Source organism: Lissotriton helveticus, chromosome 7 (genome assembly GCF_964261635.1).
Source record: "Lissotriton helveticus chromosome 7, aLisHel1.1, whole genome shotgun sequence".
Taxonomy (NCBI): domain Eukaryota; kingdom Metazoa; phylum Chordata; class Amphibia; order Caudata; family Salamandridae; genus Lissotriton; species Lissotriton helveticus.
The window spans coordinates 1,437,900,966-1,437,919,645 of NC_136068.1; the positions used below are offsets into that span (position 1 = coordinate 1,437,900,966).

Genomic DNA, 18,680 nt, shown 5'->3' on the forward strand with positions numbered 1-18,680 from the left:
GCTCATCACGCCACCCCAGTTTGGATCCAGCCATATGCAAATGGGAACAGTCCAGCCCGAACTGCCAGGCCAGGTCCTCCCGGAACAGAAACCTAGCTTCCTGGCAACAGTTTTGGGGTTTCACCTCTCAGCCAGGCTAGTTTGAATCTAGTGGCAAAGCGAGCACAGGATACACATCTGGGCATACCTTTCCCTAGATGAGACGTGCTCTAGTGCAGGGGTCTCAAACCTTTTCTGTAATGAGAGCTACTTCTGATCAGTGAAAATATTTGGGAGCTACGGAGGGCCAAGTAACTCGCACATTGTTTCCAGACAGCACCTCGCTCAGCTTCATTGACTTTAAACCTAATTTTGTTGGAGCCTGATACTAAGGTTTGAACAAAATACTGTGACTATGGGTACTATGATAGGGCTGTCATGTGACAGTAAGTGCATGGTCAGTGGGGATGTATGAACATGTGTATGAATAAATGGGATATATATATGTATGGGAGACTGAGAGCCTGTGTTGTATGTACTTGTGGCACAGGACATACCTTTCACCATATGTGGCACCGTTACACATACAACAAAACATTTCCTGCAAAAATGCTGCTAAAAAGCAAACATTTTCTGAAGTTCAAGGGAACTTTTTTTGCATTTTTTAACTTTCTCCCATTTAAAAATGAAAATGGCTTGTCTGCCAGGCACAGGGAGCAAGATATCTGCTAGGTGTAAGTGCGATACTATGAAATAGAAGAAAATTCAAGTGAAGAGTTAACTTTATGTTTACATGCATTACATAAAACCATCATTTTCATTTTCTTCTATGTCAAAGTGCCTTAAAAATCAGCAGGCATTTTACTCCCAGTGGCCTGTAGACATGGTGGTATATTTATAATAGAAAAATATAGTCATTTGTTTAAATGTGAGGCATTTAAAGTGAAGAAACATGCTTCAGAAAACATTAGGACTTAATTGGCAGAAGAAACATTTTTCTTCACTTTCACTTTCTCCCAATTAAAACAAAATGACTGTATTTTTCAGTTATAAATATGGCACTGTCTAGAGCTACTCTGAAGGTTTATGCGAGCTACTGTTAGCTTGCAATCAACTTGTTGGGAGAAACCTGCTCTAGTGTGTAGAGTCCACTTAAAGGGTTCCAGTGTGAAGTCTTTGAGGCCATGGAGGAGGGCACCACCATCATCCAGATGTGAGAGCATAAGTGCTTGAAAAGCAATTCAGAATTCTCTTTCTCGAACAAATGGTCCACTTTCTTTAAAGAACAGCTGGTACCAGGCTCTCTGTGTTTTAAGCAGTGTGATCCTTGAGGGAGAGGTTAATGTCGAGGTTGAAGCAAAGAGAATTGACACACATTGGAAGATGAGGTTCGAATTCATCAAGAATCATGTCTTTTTTGTTGTCTTTGGCAAATAACATCAATAGATATATACATAAAAGCTGTCTGACAACAGATATGTGTTACTCACATGGTGGGATTTAGTAAGGCAGTGCAGCTACAACCAGGCAATAAAAGCTTACTTGAAGAGAATGCAGCTGGGAGTCGCTCAGCAGCCTTTGTTGGTAGGGGAGGGTGGGACCACAGCCTCTCTGTAGGAGAAACAATGAAAATAATTTTTGTAAGCAGCGCTGTCTCTACAATCGATCACATTCTGCCCATGCTTTACTAAAATCACAAATTTGAATTTAACTTGCAACCTGGTAAAGGAGCAACCAAAACATTTACTATCAATTTCACTTATCTGTTGATAGGGATCATACATCGTTTGACAAATCCAGATGGCGTTCATGCTTTATTTTCAAGTCTAAGAACTGATCATTATTAAAGTAATCCACCTATCAGAAGAGCAGAAGGAAAAATAGCTAATTTATGTAAATGTAACCCTGCACTTTTCTAAAACATAATATCATTTTTGAATTTGTACACTAACTGGCACATGCATCAACAATGCCTTTTGCGATTCCTTATAAGCGAAAAATAAGGATTCTCTAATAAGGAATAGCAAAAGACTATGCATGTAGAAATTGCTTAAAAATTGCGATTTCTAAACATTCCTTAATTGCGACTCGCAAATTGCGAGTCGCAATTAAGGAATACCTCCCCATTCATTCCTATGGGCCTAGAGGCCCAAGGGCATGTGTGTGTGTAAAATGGAACTTTGAAAAATGCACTTAAGTGCATTTTTCAAAGTGTTTGCAAATTACCATGAAGTTCAACTTCATGGTAATTTGTTCGCCCTATTAGCGAAGTCGTTAATTTTTTTACTTTAATGCATTGCATTTAAGGAATCTCAATTTGAGATTCCTTAAATGCAATCGCAATTTAAGTAATCGCAATTTAGAGATTACTAAAATTGCGATTTTTGCATTTGGGATGATGCATCCCAAATGCAAAAATACCGGTCGCAAAGGGGCAGATTCGGAGAATCTGCCCGTTTGCGACCGGTTTTTGCTTTGATGCATGTGGGCCAATGTGAATTAAACTGCTTGAACGAAAACGTTTTCTCTGCGAGTAACAGCAGTGATGAAATATCACTAAAAATGTAGTGACCATCTAAATGGTAATAGCCTTTGTCATCTTTTAGAAGCAAGCTGGCACTTAGGAAATTAAATCTAGTAGATGTTTATGGATCACAGTTCATATCCACATTGATATAGCATTATTTCTTTCTTTTAAAGTATATAGATACATATCAGATAAAAAGTTGAAATGTACTGTGTTGGGAGTGAATGGACTTCCTTTGTGGTGGGAGAAGATGTTCCAAACACTGTTACCTCGCTTTTAAACCTTCTTCGCTTGGATTATTTGACAATAATGATGGGTTTGGGATACAGACTGGAGTAGAGAGTGAATTACAGAAGTTTATGCAGCAGTTGAAACGATTAATTTGTCTGTGTTAGAAATGGGAAGGTTTAGGGACTGGCAAGTGAGTGCACTTGCCAAGTCGACATGGCAGTCCCAGACTGCACACTGGCTCTACAATGGCAGGCCTGAGCCATATTTTACAAGCTGCTTCTGTGCGTGGCACAACCAGTTTATTTACTGGCCCTGGGTACACATGGTGCACTGCACTAGGGTCTGACAAGTAAATCAAATAGCTAATCATGGACTTACTAATCCATTATAACAATTTACAATAGGGAGCATTTGCACTTTGGCACTGAATAGAAGTGGCAAAGTGCCTAAAGCATCTAGACCAGCAAAAACATAGAAAAACACACGGGCAACAGCAAAAAAAATGGAAGGGAGACCCACACCAATGGTGCCAGGTCTAACACATGTCCCCTCAAGCTGAAATGTGGGGAAAACTACTCACCCCATGGGAGTTCTCTTCAATAAGGCGGAAAAATCTGGACAGACCATCAGAATTGGCGTGTTCTGTATCAGGGCGGTGTTCCATCATGAAGTCCATCCCCTGTAGGGAAATGGACCACCTCAACAGCTTTGGATTCTCACCTCTCATCTGCATCAACCATCTGAGGGGCCTGTGGTCAGTCTGAACCCGGAAGTGAGTTCCAAACAAGTATGGTCTCAACTTCTTCAGTGCCCAGATCACAGCAAATGCCTCACGGTTGATTGCACTCACCCTCTGATCCTGTGGAAGTAACCTCCTACTGATTAAGGCTACAGGTTGGTCTAGGCCCTCCTCATTTATCTATGAAAGAACAGCCCCTACACCATGCTCTGAAGCTTCTGTCTGCACAATGAATTCTTTAGAGAAGTTGGGTGCCTGAAGCATGGACGCCGTGCACATGGCAGTCTTCAGGGCATCAAAAGCCTTCTGACAGGTGTCAGTCCAGTTCACTTTCTTGGGCTGCTTCCTGGAAGTCAGCTCTGTCATGGGTGCAACAATGCTGCCATACCCCTTGACAAACCTCCTGTAGTAACCTGTGAGTCCTAAAAAGGCTGTCACCTCTGTGTGGGTCTTAGGGGGTGCCCAAGCCAGGATGGTATCAATCTTGGGCTTTAGGGGTGCCACCTGGTCACTCCCAACCTGGTACCCAAGTACACCACAAAACCCTGACCAATCTGGCACTTACTCGCCTTGATCGTGAGGCCTGCTCTCCGCAGCACCATCAACACTTCCCAGAGGTGGCACAGATGTTCTTCCAAACTGTCGCTGAACACTGCCATGTCGTCCAGGTAGGCGGCACTGAAATCCTTCAGACCAGCCAAGACCTGGTTGACCAACCTCTGAAAGGTGGCAGAGGCATTCTTCATCCCAAAGGGCATAAACCGAAATTGGTAGTGCCCATCTGGTGTGGAGAATGTTGACCTCTCCTTTGCCCCATCAGTTAAGGTGATCTGCCAGTACCAAGATGTTAAATCAAACGTGCTGAGGTACGGGGCAGCCCCTAACCGATCAATGAGCCCATCAGCTTTGGGGATGGGTTGTGCGTCAGTCCTGGTGACTGAATTGAGTCCTCTGTAGTCCGCACAGAACCGGAGTTCGGGTGTGGCACCAGACGCGGCAGACTTTGGGTCCAAGACCACTGGGCTAGCTCAAGGGCTGTTAGAGGGTTCAATCACCCCTAACGCAAACATATTCGAGACCTCCTCCTTGATGCAAGCTCTGACCCTGTCAGTCACTCTGTAAGTGTTGTGCTTTGCAGGACTGTCCCCAGTGTCCACATCATGGACGCACCAATCAGTGACACTAGGAGTCAAGGAGAACAGATCAGGAAACAGTCCCAACAGTTGGCGACAGTCATACGCAGGGGTCAGGCAGGTAGAGAGGTTTACACCCTCCACTGAACCATCTTGCTCTGTTGCAGACAGGAGGTCAGGAAGAGGCTCAGTCTCCTCCTCCATTACATCATCTGTTGCTAGGAGCATGCCCACTTCAGACCTCTCTAAGAAGGGCTTCAGGCAGTTTACATGCAGGACTCGCAAAGGGTTCCTAGGAGAACACAAGTCCACCAAGTAGGTTACATCACTCTTGCGTTCCACCACCTCAAATGGTCTGGTCCACTTATCCTGGAGCGCACAAGGCTCCACCGGGGCCATGACCCAAACTTTCTGACCAGGCGGAAACTCGATCAGAATGGCATTCTGAGCATACCACCATTTCATCTCTTCCTGGTGGACTTCCAGATTCGCCTGAGTGAGTTGTCTGAAACGCCCGGTTTTGGTTTCTGAAGGCTAGCATGTAGCAATATACATCCAGCGGAGGTTTACTGGGAGCTTTCTACCAGCCTCTTTTACCAAACTAAGAGGTGTCCTTACAGGGTGACCATACTGCAGTTCAAAGGGGCTGACACCTAAAGACTTCTGTGGCACCTCTCTGTAGGCAAACAGAAGGCATGGCAAGAGCCCATTACCTTGGCATTGGTAAGGAGTGGTGAACTTGTAAGTTACACCACACTCCTGCCACAGGGACTTCATATACTTGGAAATTTAGTTGGTACCTCGGTCAGACACCACCTCTCTGGGGAACCCCACACAGGAGAAAATCCCCATCAATGCACGTTCCAACATAGGGGCCGTCCCCGTCCGGAGAGCGATGGCTTCCGGGTACTGGGTGGCATGGTCCACCAAGACCAGGATGAACCTGTTGCCCATGGCTGTCTTGGGATCCAGAGGCCCCACAATGCCAATGCCCGCCCTTTCAAAGGGGGTGCTGACCACAGGGAAAGGCTGGAGAGGAGCCTTGTGCTTCCTCCTACTCTTACCACTTGCCTGGCAAGTCTGACAGGTCCTGCAATGAGTATCTGAATTCTTGTGTATTTGGGGCCAATAAAAGTGGGTGACAAGCCTTTCAAAAGGTCTAGTCCTGCCCCAAATGTCCTGCTAAAGGCACATCATGAGCCAGCCCCAGTAGGAAGGCTCTGAACCGCTGGGGTACCACCAGCACAAGGGCTGACCAAGGCTCAGCAACCTTAGGCGCGCTATACAGGAGACCATATTCCCAGTACATCCAATGTGATCCAGACTGATCACACCTGCTGCCTGGTTTGTGGCCTGTTGCCACAAACCCACAAGACGAGGGCACTTCTTATGCTCCTTGAAGAACTCTTCCCTGAAGGGTCTTCGTTCCTGCTGCCAATGGAACAGCTCAGGCAGGTCCCCCAGTTCAGCTTCCTGTTCCCTTGAAGGTTCCAGGGCATCCCCCTCAAGGTCAGCCTCCTCCTGGACCGTGGGAACTTCGGGCCGGTTTCCAGCTCCCCCTGCCTCTTCGCTTTAAGGCAGTCACCTGGGCCCCTCTTTCAGACTCCAGGTCCTCTTGAACACCCTTACTGGCTGCCATGGACCGAGTGGTCACACACACCCCCACTCAGGCAGACCCAACATCTCTGGATGAGCCCTTCGCTCCACTTCAGCCCAAGGGGAGCTTTCCAAATCATTGCCTAACAGTCAACAGGCATGGCTGGCCTCACAGCTACTTGAAAGGTACCTGAGACCCCCCACCCACTCAAAGGTAACCCGGGCCACCTTACAGTGGCTCTCTGAGATTTCAGAGGCAACTACAGGGTAAAATGCATGGGGATCACCTGCTCTTCAGACACCAGCCGACAACTGACAGCTGTCACACTAGCTTCGGTGTCTCTCAGAGCCTCCACCCTATGGCCATTGATGGTCACCCACTGCCTGTATTTTTTGTGTTATCAAGCAGCTGGGTCCTAGGGACCATCTCACTGTCTCCTAAAAAGACTAGGGACATCTCTGCGGGATCCCACCCACATTGGGCTCCCATCTCCTCTCCCAGGGCTACACTAGCCATCTGCCGGGAGGTGCACCATTGGGTGCTGTATTCGCTTTAATGGGACACTTAGGATCTCAGAAGCAGTGGACCACCTGATCACAATTATAACATTTCCTGGGCCCCTTCTGAACAGGCTTATCTGTCAGGGCCCTTGACTTCTTTTCAGGGGGAGGCTGGGAACCCTTCCCTTGGTTCCCTTGGGGATTACTTTGTGGCCCTTTCTGTAACTCCCTCTGTTTACCCTTGTCCCCCGCACTTTTCTGCTGGGGATCCTGCCCACCTTTGGCAAAGTCTCCCACATGACCCTTGTGGACCCGGGTGCTAACCCAGCGACCCGCCTCCTCAGCAAGCTTCCTCTGGATAGTCAGCTTACTATCAATATGGTGCTGGCGTAGCTCTGGAAAACGATTACTAGACAAGTGCTCCCAAGCAATCAAATCACAGAGCACTTCAAAATCATTCACTTTGCTACCCTTCATCCAACCATCCAATGCTCCGCAAAAGAAATTCACATATTCCACCCAAGTACTTGACTCCAGTTTCTTACAATTCCTAAACCTTTGTCTATAGCGATCTGGGACAACCCATACCTGGTCATTAAGGCTTCCTTCATGTGGACATAGGAATTCTGCTCCTCAGAGGGCAAGTCAAAGTCAAAGTCAAAAAGTTTTTATTTGATCTGGTACTCGACTGAGGACCACAAATCTTTAAAAACAATTTACAAAAAGTCAATATACACATCAATATAATATTAAAAAAGATTTCAAAAATTTGTAGAAATTATAACAAACCCATTCATCTGTCGGTTGTTTACATAATGATAGTAAACTTTTAACTGTAGTAATGTTATATTTCTGATATATCGGCCCTACATATCTTTTCCGTGCTTTAACTACACTTACGTGTGGGCAAACGAATAAGATGTGCACTATATCTTGAACTCCACCAAAACACAGATTACACATAGGGGAGTCTCCTGGTGACCATTTAGAAGTAAAGGCAGAAACCGGTAAGATGCCTAAGCGCAACATAATTATGGACCTTCTAGCTCCGTGTGGTGGCAAGTCTAACAAGGTATCCCGCCCATCACTGAGAAACCGCCCCACAACCACACTCTCCAATCCTTCTCAGAAACCCGGTGGGAGGTCATAGCTACTTCATAGGCCTTAAACCATTGCCCAATATCTTCATGCTTTTGGAACTCCTTAATGACATCTTTGGGAATAAACACTCGTGCTTCTGCAGGCATAGGTGGTGTGCTGCCACCAGAGGGACTGGTCTCTAAACTTTTTGCTTTCAGATCCAACCCCCTCAAACCTCTGTCATGCTCTAAAAGGAACTTTTTCTCTTCTGGGGGTAATTTTTCTCTCTGAAATGCCAACTCCTTATCCTCGCTCCCCAGCTTGAGCTTTGTGAGCTCCAATTCATGCATCCTGGTTCTCTCCCTGCCCTCCAGCTCTTCTGGAGACAGGCCCTTAGAATAAACACTGCTGCCTGCCCTGGAAGGTGCTTTCCCCCAGTCAGACCCAATGGCCCCTTCAGCTGCCCATCCACATTCTCTCCCTCCATTCTAGCCTCTTCAGGATGCTCACTGGTATCCCTAGATTCCAACCGGGCCCTCTTTCTCCTGGAGATTTTGAATTGTCTAAAAACAGCTTTAAGGTGTGGCACAATGTTGGTATCAACTCTCTCTTCTTAAAAATCTAAATCCATAGGTGCATTGGATGCTGGCTTACTCATGGTAAGTATTGGGAGTTCTCAAAAAATAATCGCAGAAAAATTCTACCAAATGTATGTGGTCGTGTAATGGTCTGTAACTCACTAGTAGTGTACACCAATCACTGTATATGTGTCACAAATGCAAGTCCAAAACCTCACAGCTGACCACCAATGTTAGAAATGGGAAGGTTTAGGGACTGGGAAGTGGGTGCACTTGCCAAGTCGACATGGCAGTCCCAGACTGCACACAGACTCTGCAATGGCAGGCCTGAGCCATATTTTACATGCTGCTTCTGTGGGTGGCACAACCAGGGCTGCAAGCCCACCAGCAAGCTTTTGATTTACAGGCCCTGGGCACACATGGTGCACTGTACTAGGGCCTGACATGTAAATCAAATAGCCAATCATGGAGTCACTAATCGATTACAACAATTTACAATAGGGAGCACTTGCACTTTGGCCCTGAATAGCAGTGACAAAATGCCCAAAGCATCTAGACCAGCATAAACATAGCAAAAACACAGGGGGCAACAGCAGAAAAAATGGAAATGAGACCAACGCCAATAGTGCCAGGTCTAACAGTCAGTGTTTGTGTTGAATGGGGTGCCGCTCTCAGCCGTTCCTGGGCCCTTTACGGACAGCACGGTGAATTGGAGACCTGCCAGACTTCGCCCGGATCTATTGGTGGCGTGAACTTGTGAAGGGGGACTGCTTTTTACTGGTGAACCGAGGGAGCGGGACTGCGAGTCCCAGGCGGCAGTGCGCGAAGGTGATCCAGCGCACCTGGGACTCTTCCCGCCCCCCTCCCCTTAGCAAATAACTACGCCCACATACGCGCCTCGCGCGCCGCGCCCGTACGAAGCCCGGGCAAAGGGCGGGCCGTCTGAGGCCGTCCGAGGTCGGCTGAGGTTGGGTTGGGCCACCCCCTTGTCCTACTGAACTTGTTTTTGTCTATTATTCCTGGGTGGTATTGTTGTTCACCTTCGGCTCCCTTCATAAATTGTTGGCCTCCTTTCTGTCATTTTAAATCATGTCCTTACGTTCGGGGAATGAAAGATCAGTGCAATTGCAGACTTCTAGCGGGGTGGTAACTGGCTCCCTGGACGCCTTTATAATTAAGGCGACCGGTATTTTGGAAAAGGAGATAGCCTTTGCTGAGAAACGGCTATCGCTAGATGTTATTTCGGGGAAACGCTCCTCTATAGGTCGCATTGCATCTGTGGTCAGCCCCCATGCATCCACTATTACTTCCAACCAGCTTCTGGACCCTGTGTTGGTAGATGAGCACCCCGAGGTTGAGGGATCGTTTTTGAACTCACCTGATGGTGACTCACAACTTAGTATCTCTTATGGTAGTGGGGATGGGGATAGTGTGTTAAATGCTAGCCCAGTTCATCTTGATTCTACTAATGGAGAGTCACAAAGGAATATGCCCTGTAAGAGGAAGAGAAGGAAGGGCCCACAGATGGGGGGGTACCTCAAAAATTCCCAAATTAAATAGCATTTCCCAGCCCATCCTTGCCTCAGAAACAATTACCTGCTCCCAACCCCCACTGGTTATATGTAGTTCTCCGTCTCCCCTTCAAGTACCATACAATTACCTGCTCCCAACCCCCACTGGTTATATGTAGTTCTCCGTCTCCCCTTCAAGTACCATATAGGAATTTAGTTACTAGCCCTGAGTGTAACAGTAAAGACGATGGCTTCCTAAGCAAAATGGAATTATTAGTAAAAACACTTATGCTACCCCTTTTAGAACGTACTAGACTTATGAATACGAAACTGGATTTACTGGAGAATCTTGTTAACGCTAATACAGGCATATTAAATAAGCTAGTAAATGCTCAAGTTACACCCTCTATTCCATCTAGCATACTAAAACCCCCGGGAGCTGTTGTTGTTACAACCAAGCAGCCACTTCAGGTCCCTGTCAAACAAACCAATACTCGGCCTGCTACAAATAATCCTGTAGGGGTAACCTCTAAGGGTGGGAGTTTGAAAAATTATACAATACTTAACACCAAGTCTGCCACTGTTGCCCAAGTGAACCCCGCGAAGGGTAGTTCTAAATCGATCCCCCTGACAAAGTCAAGTGCTAGAGCATCGGGGAGTCAAGACAAAAATTCCAACGCCTTAGTCCAGAAGGTTAAAAAACAGGGTCCCCCTTGTATCGACTTACCTCCTGAGGCCACTCCTTATACGATTGTCCTAACAGGTGTCTCAACCACTAGGGAAGACTTACCAGAATCCTATGGGGATCTTAAAAATAAAGTTGTTTTCTGGTTAAACAAAAATAGACCCCTTCCACCCTCCTCTGCCACGGAGATATTGAGTGTCAGAAGAGTAAAGTGGGTGGGACACAGCCCGAAGGACCTAGATAGGGATTGCATTATAGTAAACTTCAGGGATCCTTGGGTGGTGGACTTTATACATAGGGAAGCTAGATTTGGGAGGATGGGCGACGTGCAGTCATTGGGTCTTAGTTATTTTTACCCCAAAAGAAATCTTGTGCCCTTTGCCAACCCCCTAATGCCTAGTAGATCTTATGGGAGATTCGCGGCAGACAGGAGTATATACACCCCATTCATTCCCCAATTGTTTAACCGCTTTGAACCACTCTCTGGTTTGGAGGGCATTGACTGACTCCATCCCGTCTTCGGCAGCGAGAGTCATTCTGGCAACTTTGCAAATAGGGAAGTTGGATTACACAGTATGGCTCGTTTAGCCAGTCAGTAGGGGGGTACCCGAAGATGGATGAGGTTGCGGAGAGTGTTATAGATGGTAACTCCTTGGTTTTTTTTCGTCTACGGAGGATGGGGATTTTGGCCGAGAGACGAGGGTTTTGAATCAAGATGCTTCTTCCACTGAGGATATGGTACTTAAATTAGCATCATGGAACATTTCAGGGCTAAAGGGGCGAATAGGTTCTGAGGACTGGGCAGATTTCGTGGATTCTTTTGATATTTTATTATTTAAAGAGAGCTGGGCTCCCGAACCAATCTTTAGGGCAGGCTATCTGGGTACCAAGGGTAGAGCGTCAGGGGGCCTAGTAATTTGGGTTAGGCAGTCCATCAGTTATAGACCGGTTGAAATTCTAGTGAATAATCCCGACATTTTGGGGATTAAGTTATGTAGGGAAAACCACCAGGATATTATTGTTATCAATATATATGCTCGAGGCGTTCCCGGCGGGCGACGCCCGACTATTATAGATGAGCTGGACTCTTACCTTGAACTGATTGGGAGAGATAATCTAATACTTATAGCGAGGGATCTAAACTGCACCTTTGAACCCCTGATGAGTGAGGGCGATGACTTGTGTTCTGGGGAAGATGCTGTGTGGAATATCCCGAATTTGACACTGAACCATGTTAAAAAGGGTACAGAGGCTGCTTTGCATTGGTTAGGGTTGTGCTTAGAGTGCGGTATGAGAGCGGCCAATGGTCGAACGATTTCCGACAAAGCTGGTAATCCTACATTTGACAATGGGGTTAGTAAAAGCAGGATCGACTACATTTTGGTTAAAAGGGAGTACTGGTCTCTCCTGGAAGATATGGTAGTCGTGGTTCGCCCTGAGAGCGACCATAACCCGTTGTCTCTAAGTTTGAAGCTTACTGGTGGTTCTGGCAGGTCTCCTGTAGCTACGTGCATTACTGCAGAGGCCGCTTTAACCAATGATAGAAGGAGGGTAAGATGGTGCAGGGTCGTGGCGGATCCCGCCTTGTTAGCTGGCATATCTCTGGAAGTTTCATCTACCTTGAGTGCCATACATGATCTATCTTCTAATATGGAAGGAGTCCACCAGATTAGTGACCTACATGAGCAGTGTTTCAACAAGCTGAAGGCCCTCCTTACTCTACCCCTAAAGCACGGGAAAGAGAAATTAACTGGGACCAGTAAGAAATGGTATAATAAAAAATGTAGGGAGGCGCATAGTGGGCTCATAAAAGCCACCAAATCTAGGGTAACGCTTGATATCAAACTGGCACGGCAAAAGTACAAGAAGGTTCAGTGGGAGGCGAGGAGAGAGTGGGACTAGTGTTATTGGTCTGACCTCTATGAGGCCTGCCTATCCTCTAATCAGATTAAGTTCTGGGAAGTTGTGAAATGGGGCAGAAACCCTGACTCGCAGACCCCAGTAAATTATGTCTCTGCGGAAGCATGGGTGGACTTTTTTTCGTCCCAGTTTAAAGACCCAGAGTATGAACCCCCCGATGCCCCGGTGATTTGGGCACCATTGTCTCCTTCTCCCTGTCATTCTTTGGTGTTTACGAATCATGACACTGAGTCTGCTCTCCGTTTGGTTCAAGCAGGGAAAGCTCCTGGGATGGATTGTATCCTGGCAGACTTATTCAAAATTGATTCCCAACTCTGGGTTCCTTATATTACACTGATTGCTAATGCTATCGCCAAGGGGGCAAGGATCCCAGAGTCTTTGAAAGGTGCGGAAATTCTTCCGATTTTCAAAAAGGGGGATCGATCGGTCCCCGGAAATTATCGCCCTATTAGCCTCATAGATTCTATGCAGAAAATTGTCGCTAGGATGGTTCTTGCCAAAGTCCAAGGGTGGATGGAGATGGAGAGCATTCTCTCACCGCTGCAGGCTGGCTTTAGATCAGGCACCAGCACCATCGACCAGGTCTTCAGATTCACTCTGATATACCGGAAGGTGGTGCTGTTGGGCGGAGGGTCCATCTATGCTGCCTTTGTGGACCTTAAGTCCGCCTTCGATCTTGTGCCTAGGGCAAAATTGTGGGCTGTATTGGGTAAGCTGGGACTGCCGCCCGAACTCCTTGAACTCATGGTAAGATTGCACGAGGGCAATTTTGCTAGGGTGAGGTGGAGGAGACAGGGGCAGGTGACAGATAGCTTTCCCGTAACGAGGGGTGTCCGCCAGGGGTGCGTTTTGGCACCTACCCTCTTCCTATTATTTATTAACGAGGTGGTGAAGTTTTTTGCAGACACCCCTACTGACGCACTGACATTGGGTGGGACCAAGTTCCCATTGCTCATCTTTGCAGATGACACTTTAATCCTCTCCAAGACCCGTAGTGGTCTACAAAAGGCGATTAACAGATTTGAAGATATTTGCAAATTAAATGATCTGTAAATAAATGTGAGCAAGACAAAATGTATGGTTTTAACTAAAAATCGGCCTATTAAAAGCCATGTTAGCATGAATGGAGTCGCCCTTGAACAGGTGGATGTCATGACCTACCTTGGAGTGACCCTAGACTATCGTCTACGCTGGAAGCCTCAGGTTGATGCTCTCCACTTAAGATTAGTACGCCTTACGGGCTGCCTAATCCAGGAGCAAAGAATGTCTTTAACCAAAAGAGTAACACCTGCACTAAAGATTTATGAAGCAAAAATTAGTTCTGCCATTTTGTATGTGGCTGACTTGTGGGGTTCTATGGCCCTAACCTCCTTGGTAAGAGTCCAAAATAAATTCCTGCGCAAACTGGTAGGATTACCCCAATCCACACCAATTAAACCCCTCTTGTTGGATATGGGCTGTAAGCCGATAAATGTGATGGCACGGTACCGGTTGGTAGCATTGTGGAGACGGATTTGGACGTCGCCGGATCTAAGCCTCTTTGCCAATGAACTCGCGGAAGTGAGATCAATCTTGGGTTCTGGTAATATTCCATGGCTCCGGGAGGTGAAATTAATCTTGGAAAGCATGGGTCTTAGCCAATTGTGGGCTAACCCGGGGTCTACTGCTTTCCCCCCCAAACAAGAATTTAAAACACTCTATTGGGCATCTGTTAGATACGAATCTGTCATGCTGTCTGATGCCGCCACCCTTACGGGTAGATTCTTGGTGAATAAATTGGATCCCCTACTGGAGAACTACTGGGATGTTATTACCAGGAGCCTGGACAAAAAATGATACCACCAGTTTAGAGTTGGGTCCTTGCCAGTAAGGTCCTTTTCCAAGAAATGGCATGGCCATTCAACCGAGTACTGCCCCTGGTGTAATGATCAAAAGGAGAGTGTGGGTCATTTTTTCTTTGCTTGTCCTGCCTATTCAGCCCCAAGGAATAAATGGATTGGGCCCATTTGTCGTCAGATGAATATTGGAGGGAGTGCAGAGGCATTGTGGGCTTTAAGAACAAACACTTCAGAGATTGTAGTTATAGGTGTAGCAAAGTACCTAGGGTGGGCTTGGGTTATCAGAGCTAGACACCTTCATGTATCTTGATTATCAATTTTATTTATGGACATTTCTTATACTGCGTCTTTAAAATTACAGTTTAATTTTTCTTAAAATGATGAACTGTTTTGGAAGAAATATTGTGTTTCGAACTATATGTATGTATGATCTGGTTTTATTCCTTTTATGTAGACTGTCTTTTATGATGTAAAAAATCGAAATAAAGACGTATAAAACTGAAACTGAAACTGAATGGGTATTTTGTAGGTCGTACCTACATACAGGTTTAGCTGTCTACTGTTGAAGACGTACTATCTACAATTCAGTATATACAGAGGACGTTTTCTGTCAGTCGCTTGCTCATACCTTGAAGGCTTTCAAGTCTATCTCAGCTTCCTGCTCCCTGTGCAAGAGTTTTCTTCCCTATTTTTGTGTTGTCCTGCCCCAGGAGCATTTGTTTTATACATGATTTCTTACTGGATGACTTGTACCCTTCCACTGCTAACATTAGCGGACTCTTTTTAAAAAAAATGATCTTTACTCACTTCACTCCCATGCTCATCCATTGCTCTCACACCACCTACTTAATTTTTTTCCTTATTTTATTAATTACTTTTGTAAAGACCCAGGAGCGGAAACACACAACAGGTGATGGCAGGCTGCTTGCAATCTAACCACTGGAAATAGCTTGGGTAGTGCTTCAACCCATAGTTTTGTTGCTCACTATGCCACCTCAGTTTGGATCCAGCCATATGCAATCAGTTTTGACCTGCTCCTCATGGGAACATTCCAGCTCGAACTGCCAATTCAGGTCCTCTCTGAACCGGAACACAAGCAACCCTAGACCGGTTTCGCCCTAGTTATGAGTTCATCAGCTGGGTACAGCTTGGTTCCAGTGACACAGTTAGAATAGGACCCATGTCTGGGCATACCACTGTCACTTAGTGCAGTACATTAACCTGTTCCGTGTTTGCGTCGGCCATCGGCCGACACAGCCCCGCCCACCCATTAGAAAGCCCGCCGTGGTAAACGGGTTAAACACACAAAAGGTGATGGGAGGATACTTGCAATAAGTCAAACCACTGGCAATAGCTCGGGATAGCACTCCAAACCAACATTCTTTTGCTCACCATGCCACTTAAGTTTGGACCCAGCCATATGCAAGTCAGTTCAGGCAGGACTGCCTTTTGTCGACTTCATGTACCGTCCTAAGTGGCATGGATATGCCCAGACGTGACTCCCATGCTCACTGTCTCACTGGTACCTGGCTGAGCCCATAAATAGGGTGAAACCAGTCCTGGATTGCTTGTGTTCTGGTTCAGGGAGGACCTGGCGTGGGAGTTCAGGCAGGACTGTTCCCTTGAGGAACAGGGTCAAGCCTAATTTCTGTATGGCAGGGTCGAAACTGAGGTTGGATATTGCGTAAAAGAATAATGGCTTGAGTACTACTGCAAGCTATTGCTAGTGGTTAGACATATTGCATACAGCCTCCCATCACCTTTGGTGTTGTGTGTTTCATGTACTGCCCTAAGTGGCATGGGTATGCCCAGATGTCAGTCCCATGCTCACTGTGTCACTGGAACCAAGCTATACCCAGTTAATTAACCCATAACTTAGGTGAAACCGGTCCTGGGTTAACTATGTTCTGGTTCAGGGAGCACCTGGCTTGGCAGTTCAGGCTGGACTGTTCCCATGAGGAACAGGGTCAAGACTGATTTAAATATGGCTTAGTCCAAACTCAGGTGGCATGGTGAGCAAAAGAACGATGGGTTGAAGTGCTACCCAAAGCTATTGCCAGTGGGTAGGCCTATTGCAAGCAGCCTTCAATCAACTTTTGCTTCAAGACCCAGGAGCCTGACAATGCTCCTGGCCCGCTGATTTCTTTCTTTTAGCGCAGATGCGCATACATTTTTGGTTTTAATTGTCAGTTGGAAATTACAATAGCCTTCTTAGAATTGGAAATTATAATGTCATCTGTTGGCGTGCCACGACACATGCAGTCAAGTCAAGTCAGTCAAGTCAAATAATTTATATAGCGCGCTACATACCCAGAGGGTCTCAAGGCGCTTGAGGAAGGGTGGGGAATTACTTGTCGAATATCCAAGTTTTAAGTTGCTTTCTGAATGCTAGGTGGTTCTGAGTGAGGCGAAGGTGAATGGGGAGTGAGTTCCAGGTTTTAGCTGCCAGGTAGGAGAAGGATCCGAGTTCGTAAAGTGCTTTGTGTGCGTGGGTTAAAAGGCGGAATGTTATTCTCTTATTGACGGGGAGCCAGTGGAGGTTCTTCAGGTGATTAGAAATGTGGTCTTTACGCGGGATGTCTAGTATGAGTCTGGCTGAAGCGTTCTGGATGCGTTGGAGTTTTTTCTGAAGTTTTGCGGTGGTACTGGCGTATAGGGTGTTACCGTAGTCCAGGCGGCTCGTGACCAGTGCGTGGGTGACCGTTTTTCTAGTTTCGGTGGGGATCCAGCGAAATGTTTTTTTGAGCATGCGAAGAATGTTGAAGCACGATGATGAAACGGCGTTGACTTGTCTGTTCATCGAGAGTGTGGAGTCCAGGATGATGCCCAGGTTCCGTGCGTGGTCCGTCGGGATGGGTGCTTTTCCAAGGGCCTCTGGCCACCAAGAGTCATCCCAGGCGGAAGGGGAGGTGCCTAAGATAAGGACTTCTGTTTTGTCTGAGTTCAGTTTCAGACGGCTGAGTTTCATCCACTCGGCTACTTCTTTCATTCCTTCATGTAGGTTGGTTTTGGCGGTGTTCGGGTCTTTGGTGAGTGAGAGGATCAGTTGAGTGTCATCAGCGTAGGAGATGATGTTGAGGTTGTGTTGGCGTGCGATGGTCGCGAGGGGGCTCATGTATACGTTGAAGAGAGTGGGGCTGAGTGAAGATCCTTGTGGCACGCAGCAAATGACTTCAGTGGCTTCTGACTTGAATGGTGGAAGTCGGACTCTCTGAGTTCTTCCGGTAAGGAACGAGGTGATCCAATCCAGTGCTTTTCCTTGGATTCCGATGTTTCTGAGGCGTTGTAGGAGGGTGTTGTGACAGACTGTGTCGAAGGCTGCGGAGAGGTCAAGGAGGATGAGGGCGACTGTGTCTCCATTGTCCAGTAGGGTTCGAATGTCGTCTGTTGCTGCGATGAGTGCGGTCTCAGTGCTGTGTTTTGCTCGGAAGCCGGACTGTGAGGAGTCGAGGGATTTGTTGGTTTCGAGGAAGGCGGCGAGCTGGCTGTTGACGGCTTTCTCGATGACTTTGGCCGGGAATGGTAGGAGCGAGATGGGGCGGTAGTTTTTGAGTTCGGCACATGCAGCACAAACCAATACAAGATGCACGTGCCATTGTATCATCCAGGGCACTGGCCCTACGTATCTGCGGAGTCTCCTTACCTCCTATATGCCTGTACGGCCTCTTAGATCAAGTGGGACTGGCCTGCTGTTAGTCCCTAAGGTTAAGAAGGCCAGGATGGGTGGTAGGGCCTTCCGGCTTTTGGCTGCCCAGAGCTGGAATAAACTCCCTCTTAACCTCAGGTTGGATTCATCCGAGATGAAGTTTAGGAAGGATCTCAAAACGTATTTGTTCCCACATTAATAGATATGCTCTGACGTAAGCCTAGGCTTTGTGGCTCTGCCTCTCCCACTCATTCCAGCGCGGGGACACACCGACATGGTGTAACCAGGCACTTTATAACTTTCGTTGTATTATTATTATTATTATTAAGATGGCAACTTTTGCATTTGAGTGTATGGTGAAGTGCTGGTGGCTATCTTGGAATAATTTTTCTCATAAAGAAACACCATTGCAGGATGGCCTCCCATTCATGCGCATGAGTTGTGATGCACAGATGGCTAGGTTCGATTTTTTTCTTTTTAAAAATGTCAATGGAAAAAAGCATTGGCAAAGCCAATAGCACTGGAATCAATTTTTAAAGATGAGATTTCTACCAACTAAAGTCTCATGGTTCGTTAAAATCATTTACTAAAATAGCTACGAAATGTGGTATTTCGCACAACAAATGCTATAAGTGTCTACAAATTAAAGACAGCCTTATGTCAATTAGGATTATACTAGATCCTGAGATCTTGATTCCTTTCTAACATCTGCTCTT

The 18,680-nt window shown here is 46.5% G+C and overlaps 1 protein-coding gene across 7 annotated transcripts in view; it reads right to left on the reverse strand.

The window, feature by feature from the left end:
• LOC144770339 (uncharacterized) overlaps window positions 1-18,680 on the reverse strand; it is a 288,592-nt gene that overhangs the window by 110,313 nt on the left and 159,599 nt on the right. For all 7 annotated transcript variants that reach the window (XM_078654786.1, XM_078654783.1, XM_078654789.1 and 4 more), the window contains one exon: window positions 1,522-1,590. In XM_078654786.1, coding sequence (XP_078510912.1) covers window positions 1,522-1,590 — 69 coding nt within the window. The remainder of the gene's footprint in view (window positions 1-1,521; window positions 1,591-18,680) is intronic.